General features: G+C 44.0%; 1 protein-coding gene and 1 long non-coding RNA gene across 3 annotated transcripts in view; one reads left to right on the forward strand and one right to left on the reverse strand.

Moving 5' to 3' along the window:
• Positions 1-14333, forward strand: part of LOC133216870 (uncharacterized) — a 51531-nt gene that overhangs the window by 13586 nt on the left and 23612 nt on the right. The gene's annotated exons all lie outside the window — the stretch shown is intronic.
• Positions 369-13528, reverse strand: LPAR4 (lysophosphatidic acid receptor 4). 2 transcript variants are annotated; one of them, XM_061361936.1, is made up of 2 exons: positions 13190-13528; positions 369-2052 (listed from the first exon to the last, which is right to left on the reverse strand). In XM_061361936.1, the coding sequence occupies exon 2, from the start codon at positions 1897-1899 to the stop codon at positions 853-855; it is 1047 nt and encodes a 348-aa protein (XP_061217920.1). In that variant the 5' UTR covers positions 1900-2052; positions 13190-13528; the 3' UTR covers positions 369-852. The 2 variants fall into 2 exon arrangements, with proteins under 2 accessions (XP_061217920.1, XP_061217919.1); XM_061361935.1 differs by lacking the exon at positions 13190-13528 and adding an exon at positions 12169-12653.

Genomic DNA, 14333 nt, shown 5'->3' on the forward strand with positions numbered 1-14333 from the left:
CACTCAATTTCCATAGAAGAGGTTTGTCCTCGTAAGGACTCTGGGGTTTCAAGCCCTGTCTTTCAGCTGACTTCATAGTCTAGCCCTTTCCAGAAACAGTCATATAAAATCTCCTGGGACATAAAGGCCCAGGTGCAGCAGAGCAGCAATGAGCCCTTTACTCCTCCCTAGAGGTGGCATTTAAAACAAATTGACAGCTTAATCTGACAAAGACGAAACTTCTTATTCCAAAATACTCTTCTCATTATTTTTCTCTTCTATCACCAAGCAACATTTTTGCCTACTTTCAAAACAATTGTTTACACTTCAAAGCTCTCCACATAATAAATTCAGCATGCTTGTACCTTGCAAAATCAGGAGGTATACTCTTGCAGTGAAATAAGGAAAAGCCGAAAGCTTTTATTATGTCTTTAAAAGCAAACATACATATTGTGTGAAGTTATTGTGTTAATATATGATGATGCATTTCCAGAAGGCATGAAATATTGGCAGATATCAAGAAAATTAAATTTTCTATTTCCCATCTTGTCCCATGTAAACTGCTGGGGGAAAAAATGCCAAATGTTGGCATGTTCTGCTTAAAGAAGCTATTCTGTTCCCTCCTCAGTTGGCACATGTGTTGTTACCTATCAATGATCTCCAAAGGGAGATCCATTGGGATTCTTATCTTTCATGTTCAGCTGTTGCATGTGATGGGACCATCCCAGTGTTAAGGATTTGTTCACCTGTGTAGTTATCCCCCAGCAACTTCATTCACACCATGTGTGTGAACCCACATATTCTGAAACAACTATTTCACACGTGGTGTTAATCAAAAGTTAATGGGGGAGAACTCAATGTGCAAACATCTTACTAGAAATGAGATTCAGATGTTGGGTCTCCTCCATTTGTAATAGCCTGGTCACTCATTTCATCCTGTGGTGCTGGTAGCGCAGTCTTTGTTAGAGCTGTCTCAGTCTTGAAAAGAGAATCCATTTTCATCTGGGTCTTTATGTTGAAGGACTTCTGGAAGGATTCTGATGTGAAGTAATAGATGAATGGGTCAAAGCAGCAGTTCATTGTTGCAATGCACAGTGTGATTGGGTACATTGTCCTCGCAAACCTCTCCAAGGAGCAATTTGCTATTGCTTGGGAGCGCACAAGAGCATACAAGAAGAGTATGGAATTGTAAGGCACAAAGCACACAACAAAAATGGCCACGTGCACAATTATCATTTTCAATACTTTCTCTTTGTTTGTCCCAATCTGGGACAAGGTGGCAGGTTTCCGGAGAGTCCTGAGAACTAAAGAAGAGCATGTAAGGTTGAGTAGCAAAGGAATTATGAATCCTACCACTTCAATAAATATAGTGATCTTAGACAGATAGGTTTTCCAGATACTTTTGGAAAAACCTTCAAAACAGGTTGTGCTGGTGTTGGAAATGTTGGTTGTGGAGAACAATGAAGCCGAAATTCCACCGCTGAGGACCAGTATCCAAACACCAGCACAGACTACGGCAGAATTTCTCCTGGTCCTAATGGTGCGAGATCGGAATGGATAGACGATAGCAAGGAAACGGTCGACACTAATGCAGGTGAGGAACAGCATGCTCCCATAGATGTTAGTGAGAAATGCTGTACCAGAGATCTTGCACAGGCTATCTCCAAAAGGCCAGTGCCTGTTGAAATTATAAAAAATTTTAAAGGGCAAAGTGAACACAAAAAGCAAATCTGAAACCGCCAGGTTTGTCATGAAAATGGCTGTTTCACTTCGCATTTTCATCCGAAAGCAGAAAACAAAGAGGGAGGCACAGTTAGTAATCAAACCAAGGATGAAGACCACACTGTACACAGCTCCATACAAGTTGTACTTAAAGGAATCATCTATCAAACAGGTATGATTGTTGCTGTGGTTTCCCATGCCAGGTTTGTGATGTGTTTCCAAAGAACTTCAAAGTCTACTTCAGTGACATCCATAAAATACAGCAGTGATCTCTTCTCTTCCTGAAGAAACGCATTCCAGGAAGGTTGCTCCACACCTTGCTACCGTGTCTCTGTCACAAGTCCTTTCATCCTAAAGGAGAGAAAAAGATGCCATCAGTTTTGGAACCTGCCATCACTGAAACTGGCTGTGCAAGAGACCATGTGTTCTTTCCTTTCCAATTGAACATATGCAAACAGGACCAATTAGTTTTCAAGGTAGTATTTATAAATTCCACTATTATTGGGGTTTTCAAAGCTGAACACAGCAGTTACTGTATTCAACTTTTCCTTTCCTTCCCCCGTCTCTCCCTCATCTTCCTATTGGGGGGAGGGCAATTGCTAATTCCAACTTTCCGCTTGGAAAGATTTCTCTTTAAAATTTGAGATGGACTTGGCCAAATATGTTTGGAAAGAAATTAAATCATGGACCCACAAAATTGCCCAGGTATAGCACCCGACAGTCTGAAACGTTCACCTAAACTTGCAACAAGAGGAGAAAGAAACCAAAAGTTTTAGTGTTGGCTTTTAACTGTGCAGAAATTGAAAGTTCTATGGTCTCTTTCAACATTTTTTTGAGCAAAAGTTTTAAACCCCAGACCTATGTTAACAATGTGCTGGTTTCCCATGTTTCTACTTGAAAATGGGAGCATCCTTCCATGTTTTCACTTTGAAAAAAATGGAGTGTATTTCAAAAATGTTTTTCAAAGATACTTTGCAAAATGATGCTTGCCACTTCAGGAAAATGTGCTTTTTTCCTTTAAATTTCTGCAAAAATGTCATTACTTTCAAAAAGACTCTTTTTTTTTGGGAAATGTAAAACACATTGCAGAAAGGACTTCTCTAAGCTACACTGGCAGCTTCATTTCTACTCTGTCCAGGTTCAGAACCTGAAATTTGGGAATGTCAAAAACTAACACTCTTGTAACACTTTGTCCCAATTCAGCAAGCTTTAGAGACTGTAGACTTGAAGCAAGCACACTGTCTGCTGCCAGGAGGTGCTTTCTGAACTATCTTGATGTTCTCTTACTGGTGTTTAAGTATTGTTTTCAAAGTCTGAACAGGAGGACAAGTCCTCCCTCACTACAGCAAGGAGTTGGAACATGGGCATGGCAGTGGGTACATCTCAGAATCACAGAACAGTTAGGGTTGGAAAGGACCTTAAGATCATCTAGATCATACTGGAAATGTGGAGCAAAGCTGGATAATAAAGGGAAGGACCTTTGCCTCGTAAACTACAAGAAACCAAATACAAAACAAAGTTTGCAAACTTCTTCTGATTTAAAACATTTTACTAGCTACAACTATGGAGTAACTTAGAGAGATGAAACCTTTGTGAAGAGTAGGATCCTTTCCAGAAAGCGATACTCTGACAACCTAGTTTCAACAGCAAACATGTAACTGGGTTGTGTTAAATGGCAACGCATAAATAAACTGGAGAAGAAAGCATGGAATCGAGACAATTTGGGATGCAAACTGATCAAAACCAAATGTTTTCCATATGTTTTCCTACTGGAAAGGCTCACACTGACAATTGTTCTTGCATGCAGGCTGTCAGTGAGTCAGCTGGTGAAATGTCAAGTGTTGAGAAAAATGTAATAGCCATGGCTTTGCCAGGTGGAAGGTGCAAATTCTGCCCTCCCCTGGGAGTGCCTGGACAACCACAGGCTGTACAGAATCCAGCACCGTGTCCCAGGCACCTCGCCTTTGCACCTCACAGATTAGCTGGACACAAAGCGAAATAGCAGGAAGGGAGGATCCCCAAACCTTGTTTCTCGGAAGGATGACTTTCAAATGACTTGAACCTTCTGACATCCAAAAAGACCTCTTGGAACTAGTATGTCTCCCCTGGAGGGGAAGGTTCCTGCTCTCTGCAGGCTGGGGCGGTGTCAGGACTGGTGCACTAAAGTCATGCTTTGTGCTGGTTTGCTGTTCTGCCAGTGTGTGTGCCTTGATCTAACGGAATTCTCTGTGATTTTCATAGGTACCTTTGGTGCGTGATCTTCACCCAGTTTAGTAAAGTTTTCTTTTGTTTTAGGTGCATTTAGAGTTACATATTTTCAATGATATCCTGCATCAGTAAATGTTCAAACCAGAAATAGATGTGCCCTTATCCGATTGCTGTCAATCATGTTGCAATGCCAGAGGAGACCAGTCCCATGTTAGAGCTTTTTCTACAGCGCAGCTAAGCTGATGCTTCATCATGCAAACTGTACAGGACTTCAGGGATGGAAAGGCAGAATAGGGAAAGGGATGGTGTAGAGAAACAAAATGTTTCTTGTTCCTCTTTGTCCTTTTGTGTTCATCTCTGTTTTTCCCACTAAATTTGTGGCTAAATTAACTTTATTGTGAGATGACCTTAAAAAGGTATCAAACATTTAAACCTATGAAAAGGACAGTAAAATCTCAAAAGTGTGCTTTCTTTGAATACATGATAATCTAAACTGAAGGTCTCACAAGTTGAAAAGTGCTTAAGCAAGAACTTAGGAGCTCCAACAGGAATAGTTGTGCCTCTTAGCCTAACCCTCAGCCTAGTGCATTGAATTCTTGGCTTGTAACTCCCTACCAGTAAAGAAAGAGACTGCATGTTATTTCCATCAGGAGCAATTTTTGTTTATGCTGAAATATAACCTTTATAAGCAGACCCTTTTCTTCTGTGGTGTGTAAAAACCAGGTGTGCCAGACTCTCTTGGTCCAGGCTCCATGTCAGGATCCGCACTGGGCAGGTTTGAGAGGGATTGGGTGTCCCTGAAACTTTACATACCCATGTGTCTGGGAGGTCAATGGAAACCCCGCTTTCAATCTGCACACACAGCCCAGGATTTTGGCTGCTCCTCAAAACACAGCCTGACGCAGCAGGTTTGAAAGGTGGCTCTGAAGTGTTACCTTTACTACTGACATAAGGAGTCTTTGCCAGCAGCCTGACCCAGATACTTGTTACACAGGAGAAAAGACGCTCAATCACTTGATTGGTTTTTCCCTGCTCTGCATCAGACAGACACAAGGTCAAACACCAGGTTTTCTGGCATGTAAGTCTATGGGAATTGCTTGCCAGCAATTGTCTAGCTAAGTTATGGTCCTTAAAATACAGGGCTGTGTTGTTTACCTATCTAATGCTGAGGTGTTTAAACAAGCTGACAAGTTCCTTTGAAACTCAGCCACGGGCTTCAAATTCTGTAGCGTGAGCCTACAGGTTCAGTTTTCTGAAGGCAAAATTCACTCTCCTTTCTTTACACTAAGGATTAAAGCAATAGGATGCACTTCCTTGTACACCATGTTCACCACTGCTATTTACTTGCTGGGGAAACACTAGCAACACATTTTAAAATGCTGAGTTAAGTGAATATAAAGAAAAACACTTTACTGTTGGGTACATCAGGCAGGCCAAAACTCTGAATCCTGTACCTATGAAGGGGGTGGTACATGACGGGAGGAGTGTATCTAGCTGTTGTTAGTGGTACTGTAACAGAACATACAGCCTGTCACTAGTGCTCTTCCTAGTTCTGAAGTGGGGTTCAGCAGAGTTGCTGTCAGGGTTTGCTCCCACTTGCGTTTTGTTGTAGTGTTCTCTGTGTATTGAAAATAAAGGAAAACTATGCACTGCTTCCTATGGTGCATGAGTTTCCTGTTTACAGTTCTTTTATTTCCCCCTCCTAGCACCCCAAGAAATCTTCAAAACAACCAGCTTCTGGCTTAATTCAGACCAACTGCTTGTTAGTACAGGTAAAAAGCACACTTTAAAATCAGATTCTGTGATTTCATTAAGTCCCCTATTTCTGTTTCATATACATCCGTCAAACTGAGGTCAGAAAAACCAGTGGGGAGTTTGGGACTGACGTTCTAGCATCTTCACATTTTCTTTTTCTCAGATGTGATGTAAGATGAATGTAACTTTATCAGTCTGAATATGTAGGGCATCCTCTGTGTGTTCATTTAAATAACTAACCACTGCAAAGCCTTTTCTTGTGAGCTCTGATATAGACCAAATGTGAAACCCCTTCAAATCTGAAGGATCTCATCCTAGATTATGTGTATTCAAGCTATCGTTAAAACACGAAGGTTTTATAGGTACAGAAGCCAAAAACTGATGGATCAAAAGGCTGGGGATGCTGGGGGCTTGGAGGGTTTTCTGTGTTTTGTCCAGAAATGTCTCTAGGTTACGGCAGCACTTGTGCTTGCATACAGTCTCAGACTCCGACCTTAGAAATAAATAAGTACTTTCCTTGGGCACAGCATGTGCTTTATGCCCTCTCTCTGCAAAAATGACATTCATTAGTGGTTTTTCACTTCCCTGTTACTCAGTACAATGATTGCACGATGCATAACTCCCTTCCACCACGGAGCCCAGGGTTATGGCTTTACAACCACAAACTGTCATTTCTGCAATGTGTTGAGTTTTATTTCTGTCCCTTCATTCCACTTTAATTATGCAGAAGGCTCAGAACAGGTTTTGTTAGGGAGTGGGGGGAAGATTATTTGGGGTTTCTTGGAAGATTTTTGCATAGCTGGTAATTCTGCATAAGACTATAGGATTGGTATGAGTACTCTAGGTAAGGTGAGATATACTGCATAGACTTAACAGATACACAAGGAACTTTTTCTACCTGAAAAAGTAAATGTTTCTGACGATACTAGAGCCGCGCTAATGAGCAATCGTAATGACCACCGAACTGTCCTTTCTAAAGGCTTACAAGTGTTCACTTGAAAACCACAAAATCTGAATTCAAAGAAAGCAAAGCAGCCATGGAGAGCACAACAAAACAGTCTCACCACCAAGTTCCCCTCTGCTTCACCGCTCAGTGCCTGCAAAGGGATCTCTTTCTGCTTTCAACAGAAGTTTCACTAGTTGATTTTGGTTGGAAAGAACTTTGAGAGCATTAACTGAAAGTGGTTATAAGAACAAACCTCCAGTCTGGGGGAATCCAGTACCTGGCTTTCCCCTTTTTAAAGCTGATAAAGCAGCAACGGTGCTGCTCACTGATGCTGGCTCCATTTTCCCAGTGCCAGCAGCATGGGTTTAACGCAAGCTGCACTAGCGATGGCAGGTGCTGCTCGACCCGGCTGCTGCTGCTGCAGGGAAATGGATGAGGATTGGAAATGGCTCGGGATACCCAGTTTGTCTTTTAAACCAACCTAATTGCTGTGTGAGCTCTCTATCCTCCCTACAGCTTCTTGTGTTTTTGCAGTAACCTCTGCCCATATTTCTTCCCTCAGGCGTAGAACCAGGGGAAAGAGTGTGATTAGACAGTGAGGAAACAAGCAGCTGCCTGTGTACAAAGCTCTGCTGACTATATGAACTGAAGGAAAGTAGAAATGCTTTAATCTCTTTCATTTACTAATCCTAAGTGATGTATTCGAGAACAGTAGGAAAGAAGTAGACAGAAGTGTGACTTTGAAGTCCAGCAAAGGTTTCTGTAGCTTCAAAGAGCTATTCTTCCCTGGGTTTTATCAAACTGAATGCCTAGCCAGTATGCTGGGCAAAAGGGAGACGTTCTCTGATGATTAGCATAAAAGACAAGGCAGGAAGGCTCTTATTCATGGCTTTGACGCTTATTGTGCAAGGGTCTTCAGTACCATGGGTACTTTCATTCCGCAGTATTTGCTGTGGGTGTAATGACATCTTCTGCACCTGGTGGGAAGGTGAAACCCTGAGTTACTTGTGATCGTGTCAGTCAGGTCTCACTGTCTGCTTTTCAAATCCTCTGACAGGAGCAAAACAAACCACAGGAGCCCATAAGGCACTTCCCTTCACTCAGCCACCAAGAGTGACCCTGGGCTCCCGCTACAACTAAGTGGGAGCGCACCAGCCACCCCTTCCTCCCTGCCTGGGGTGGATTTTGCTCTCTCAGACCCTCCAGGTTCAACAGCCGCTTTCTGTTGCCTTGAAGTCAGCAAACGAACTGCAGCAGGACCCCAGTTCCATTCCGTTCCAAGATGGAGCAGAGAACTGGAAACCTGAGCCTATCAGACCCAATCCTAAAGGCATTCTCCTTTTTTCTTTCCCTTTTTTTTCCCCTTTTACCGGTCAGCACTGCCGTTGTCTCCTAACTGTCCTCTGAGACTTACAAAGCATTTCCTGCTCATGGCGACTTCTCTGTGCTGTATCTGTTTTGTATTGAGCTAATTAAAATGTTTCCTTCTGAAGAGAATGGTGAACGGACTTACCCCATATTCAGACACTGATCCTCAGGGCATGACTCTCTTTTTGTTTTCACTGAGAATGTCTCTCTCCATTTACATCACCCCTTTAACCCTTGATGTGCTTTGGCCTTCCCCATCTACTGTGGCCTTTGGAGGGTCTGATCCACAGCTCAGAAATAATGGAATTCATCCCAAACTTCCCAGCAAAGTTCACATTATTTTATTCTCATAAGAGGAATGGTTTTGGTTGCAAAGAAACCTCAATCTGATGATGGAGAACTCCAGAAATGCTGGGTTTTTTGACCCTCAGGTGTCTGTCTAAGGAGACATTGCTTCATAACGGCATTCCTCAATTCACTGGAGATCCCAATAAAGAGATTTAGATGCAAAGAAAAAAGGGCTGATGAAAAGCACGGTTACACTGTTTGACCAGGTTGTTTTTGCCCAGGAGCAGAAGCTGGTGATGGAGGTAGCTGTGTCTTTGATGTAGCCCTGTTTATTTACAAAGTGTGGTTGAGAAAAAAAAAGGTAGAAAATGAGAGTCCTGATTCCCTGCACCACTGGGGAATCCAACAACAGGACTCAGTTTATTTGCTTACAGTTCCAAAACACTTTCCAGTCAGCGTCCTGCCCCAAAAGCTTCCTTTCTTTCCTTCTCCGACACAATTTCCAGTGGTTCCTTGGTGATTGCTTGGCTTTTGGGCTCCTTGTTGCCTTTACTGGCTCCTCACAAGGCGCCTGCAGCTGCATGAAGCCCTCCTTTGACCGCTCTCACCCAGGGCTGTGGCTCCGGGCTGGTTCCTCTGCAGTCCCTTTGCTGAAGCAGGAGAGCTGAACTTTCAGCTCTGTTTATCCAGAAATTATAGGCTTTTTTTTCCTCCCCCTTGCATACATTAGCACCACAAGCTTCCATCCAGCTGCCTGCACCACAGCACAAACACCTATTTCAGCTTTTGCAAGCTAAACTTGGTGCAAGGAGGTGCGAACAGTTTCCTCGCAGTGCAAAGCACAGGGGGGCAGAAGGGAATCCACACTCCACTCTTTTGCTCAGGACCTTGCAGAATCTGTGCCCTGCATTTATTTACCAGAGGGAGTTGACAAAACAGGCCTTTGTCTTCTCAAATGGCTTTTTTCTTGGGGGGGGAAAGGGAAGGCTGGACAACTCTCATCTGACAGCAGTATGGGTGGATGGGTATCAACAGCCTTCGTTCCGTTTGCTCTGGTCTGACCCCAAGCACTGGAGATGCACAGCCCCCTCCAGAGCTGCTGGGCTCCCTCTCCTTAATGCATGTTTCTCAGGAGGAAATTTGGAGGCATAGCTGGGGTTTTCATGCCATTTCCTTCACCTCCCCTCTGGAGAAAAACATTAAGGTCTGTATAAAACGCTCAGCAGTACGTAACAAAAGGATGTGTTGAGGGCAGGCGTGCACTAATGTGTTAAATAAGAAATTACTTTGCAGCACAGAAATACAAGATCTCGGCTAGTGAGTGATGTTTCTGTAGTGAGGTTTCTTAGAAATCAGATTTCTAATAATGAGATGAGAGAAGAAGAATGGTATTTTGGCATCATATAAGGGAAGATGCTCTTAGTGCTAAATATGGTAATTTCCATTTACCACATAAAAGCAAATACAAGCTAGGGTAGAAGATGGGAATATTAGTTGATTAAAATAAGAGCTTCTGTCATGGTTGTCTATTTACAGGCATAATAGGTACTCAAAATATTATGAGATCATGTTGCACACGGAGAAAGCAGTCTGCACTGTTCCTAACATGCACTTTGTCTCAGGGCTTAGGGACTGATGAATGTTCCTCGATTTCATTTGCCAAGATAAAGAGACTTTCCCTTTTTCTACAAAACAAGACCATTACAAACAATTCAGAAGACTCTCCTTGCAGCTGGGGTCAGCTAAGGCTAGTTTGGTTCCAAGGCATGTGGATCTTTATCCCCTTTTATGGGACCAAGCTGGGAAGATGGTGCATTAGAGGAAGTTTTGCAGAGCCACTGTCTGTTCTCATGAATAAAGAGCTCCTCTTTTCAAGGAGAGAATTTGGCTTTTGTAAAAGGTGGTGGCTCCCCTTCCCTGAGACTAAATCGGATCCTTATTTATGGAGGAGGAGCAATGTGTGAAGGAGCAGTGAGCCTCTGCACGCACACTTGACCTAGAAAGACCTATTGAGGCTGGGTGTGTGCTCCAGGAGCCATCCTCACCACCCCAGCCCAGTGATCCTGGAGCACTGAGTGAACCGTCAGGCTGGGAGCACTGCATCATCTGTGTACACCTGGCCAGCAACGCACAGACTTGGATAAATAGAGCCCAGATACTCAAACATGCCTTAGCCAGAGTTAGCTGCAGCCTGCACAGATGCATCTCAAACATTGGCATAAACACGTATGGCTGCAAGCGGCCATGCTATTGAAGTGCCAAAGCACTACCATGGTAACTGAGTCCCAGACTGCTTTGCCACGCTGCTCTCCCCAGCAACCAACCTTCTCTCACCCTGTGTTCCAGAGGTAACAAAACTTCTTACAGTGAACCTCTTCCCCAGCATCTGGCCCAAGGTGTGAGTAAAATTGCCCTAATCCCTGCTCTTGTGCTCCAGTCATGAAGTCACAGGCTGGAGGAGAGCAACCATCTCACAGCTGGGAGCACATCCTCCCTCTGGCACTGGCTGCAGTGCTCAGGCACAGTGAATGTTTCGATCCTGCTTCTCAGAAATCTGGGAGGTGCAGGTTTTAGCATTTGTTTTGTCTCACTGTGTCCGGGCATTAGTTCAGTTTGTGTGCAGCGGAGCTCTGAACTCCAGAATTTGAAAGACACTGATTTTTATCAACTGATATAACCCCAGTTAAGGAGGAGTCTCATTTTTAGTCTTGAAGGATTAAAGAGAAATGTATGCTCAGACACACACACACCCAAGACCACCTCTGTCCTTCCAGTTTTTTCAGGAATTTCTTTTAAAATTCAGAGGCTTTGAACCCCTTAAAGTCCCAAGGTTACTTTCCTGCCTGTTTTGTTTTAGCTTTCAGAATGTTAGTGAAGAAGAGAAGATGGAAAAGTGCTATGGGGAGGGGGTGAATATCCTTATCACCGACCTGTGAACTTTGCTCTTCCCATCCTCTGGGTTTTACTGTTGTGTTCATATAGGGAAGCAATGCAAAACCACACAATTGTCTTTTCTCAAACAAAGATTAAGGAGTGCCATTAAAAACCCCCAAACCATTCTTGCAAATTCTTCTGTAGTGGGCTTATATCGGGTTAAAATCCTATTTTTTCCAGACAGCTCTATCTGTTAGATGAAGTTGTTCATCATTTATTTTACTTCTGACACTGTTTTTTCTATCTGTTTAGAGCAGTATTTGTTTTTTTTCATAGAATTTTGCTACTGAGCTTAGAAGGAGTAGATTTTAGCCATAAATGAAAGCCCATGTGACAAAACTTTGAAGTTTTGCAGTATAAAATACATAACTTATTCCCTATTTTTAATAAAGATTTTGGGAATCAGATCACGTTACATGAAGCTGAAAGCATTTATCAAAATAAGCTGAAAGTTCATGTCACTTTTATATACAACCCTTTCTTAAATTTATATTAGTGTCTATGTGATGCTGACTTCAAGTGCACACAGAAAGTCCTAACCAAGAGATACTTTTTACAAAGCTGAAACCAGCAACAGGGGTAGAAAAGTCCCTAACTTGTCATCTGCAGTGACACAATGAGAACTGTGATGTGAATTATAATGATTGCCACTGCAAGAGTTTGGAGGAGTAGCTCACACAGTAATTACTCTCCAAAAACTTGGAGATCATCTTTCTCACTTTAAACAGAAACATTTGTCTCTCCCATCCCACCCATAGCATAGCTCAAGTCAGAGGAATGAGATCTGCCTGTATAGAAAAAACATCGCTAATCTCCATTGAAATGCACAGCTCGAGCCCATCCCCGGCTTTTATCCCACAGATTTGTCTGAGCCCTCAGATTTCAGAAATCAATCCTTTTTTTTCAGAGCTGACGTTAAATCTGGATGCTTTTCTGCTGGGTTAGAAAGGGAGGAAACGCAAACTTACCACGGCAGCGGGGCCGGGGCTGAGATCATGCCCACGGCTCGGCAGATTTCAGCCCGATTCCTCCCTGACAGCCCGCATTTATCCTCTTTTTTCGTGCGTGCAGCGCAAGCAGCGTTAGTCCCACACGGAAGAGCTGCGTGCTCGGCTTTGGGAAAGTTTACCCGTTCATCTTCAAGCTGCAAAGCGGCGGGCAGTTGTCTGCCTTCCTTTGTTCGGGGAGGAAACAAAACTGCTGAATGCTGCAGCCATCATGTCTTGGGAAACGGGACACAAGAATGGGCCCAATGTCTGGGCAGGGTTTGTGGGCAGGGGGAACTCTTGGGGGTCTCGATAGGAAACGCTTTCCATTGGGCAGGGAGGTGTTATTAGCGCCTGAGCCCGCCCCGCGCCCGGGTCTCTGCTGGGTCCCTCTCGCGGGGCTGTATTCCCTCCCAGAGCGTGTCCAGCAGCTCCCAGGGCAGAATTAGCAGCCTAAGGACAGCCTGACAATGGGTAACGCGGATTTCCTGAGCCATTAGCCGGCGGACACAGCCTGCGAGAGCGTGCCCGCGCCGGGATGGAAGCGAGAAGGGGGGAAGCTGCTTAAATCCCGGTTTTTCTCTTTCTCGGCTGGAACTGTAATTGCTTCCAATTAAAAAGTGAGGAGGAGAGAGGGCAGCTAGGCATCAGGGAAGTATTTGGTAAAACTAGGATTCTGCAAAGCTCCCCATAAAATATCTAAATAGATGTAGAAAGGGGTTCTTTTTCAGTGTGGGGTTTGCTTTGTTTTGCTTTTAAATCTTCTCGAAGGAGCTGGATGAACAGTCTGGACTCTTGTCCACCAGCAGTTTGCTGTGAGAGCCCTACGTTCCTGCTGGAAAACCTGCAGGCTTTTTAACGTGTAGGGACATAATTACAGATACTCCAGGGAAGCGCGGCTGCCCTCGCCTCTGTGGCTCCCACTGAGAGCTGCTTGTGCCTTTCAGTGAATCCGCCTTCCAGCAGCGCTGCTGGCTAAAAGCTTTGTATTTTTATCTCTTACCTTTAATATCAGCCCTTCAGCTAGGGAGGAGGATCTTCTGGCAGCAGACGGCCTATTTGCCTCAGCCTGTTTACTCTCTGCAGCAGCCGATGCCCTTGTATTTGTTTTTCAGCCCTCTCTAGTTCCATAGGTTTGAAACGCTGTGTCTGCTTCTAAAGCCCAGCCTCCCACCTAACGAGTCTTGCTCTCATTGTGTTTGTCTCTCCTTTTCCTCTGCTCGTCTTGGCTGTTCCCACAGGCAGCCAAGGCCAGTAAACAACTCATTGTGAAGCTCGAACTAATGTTATTCCTTGGGCTGGTGGCTGATGCAGTGGTCTCTGACTCGTTTCTGCAGCACGCCCAGCTGCCACAGGCTTTTATCCAGGCGATGCAAATAACTTCCTGAATATCTCATGTAACAGCATAGCTCCAGTCTGCAAAACCTCATCCTCCGAGGGCTCGCAGCTTAATAAAACATAAAAACACGAGCGTGGCTTTGGATTGAAAATGGTGAAGGTGCAGATGTTTCCTGCTCCTGATGGTCAAAGGTCCGGTTTCCCGTGTTCAGCTGGTAAAGGTGATAGACAATTTGTATGAATTGTGAAGGGCTGATGAAGGGATAGGCAAAGACATCGGCCATCACCACTACTTGTGTACAAATGTGGGGTGAGCATCGGGCTGGCAGAAGGGTCAAGAGGCAAAATCCACCAGTGTAACGAGGAAACCTGCATACAGCAATCAGCTTCATGGTTTGTGCGCGTTTCCAGGCTGGCTGCTTGGAAATCCTGGTCCCTTGGGTATAATGCTTTTCACACCCCGGGGCCCATTCTTATGCGAGTGTGAGTGCTCTCAGTGGGGACAGATTAAACAACACCTCTGCATTTGAAATTGCCTTTTTTTAGGGAAAAACATGTAGTTTGGATGGTTTGAAGCTGAATGTACTGATAGAGATTAGAATGAGCACAACTATACTCTTTGCAGATTAACATCTTTCGTCTCAGCCTTCAAAACTATCAGTCCCTGGGCAAACCCATTAGAGAGGAGACTGATAACTCCTTGAAGATTAAATACAGCATAAATCTTAAAACAAAACAAAACTTCTGTGTTTATTAAAGCATGTAGCCGGAATGTGGCAACTGTGCCAACTTTAGCGGTATTGGAATTT

This window comes from Neopsephotus bourkii, unplaced genomic scaffold (genome assembly GCF_033783945.1).
Source record: "Neopsephotus bourkii isolate Nb327-2 ecotype Australia unplaced genomic scaffold, CSIRO-AGI_Nbou_v1 NB_1067, whole genome shotgun sequence".
Classification (NCBI taxonomy): Eukaryota; Metazoa; Chordata; class Aves; order Psittaciformes; family Psittacidae; genus Neopsephotus; species Neopsephotus bourkii.

Excerpts from the sequence above, each read along its gene's own strand:
- LPAR4 (XM_061361936.1), bottom strand. The coding sequence starts at position 1,899 with ATGGGAAACCACAGCAACAATCATACCTGTTTGATAGATGATTCCTTT.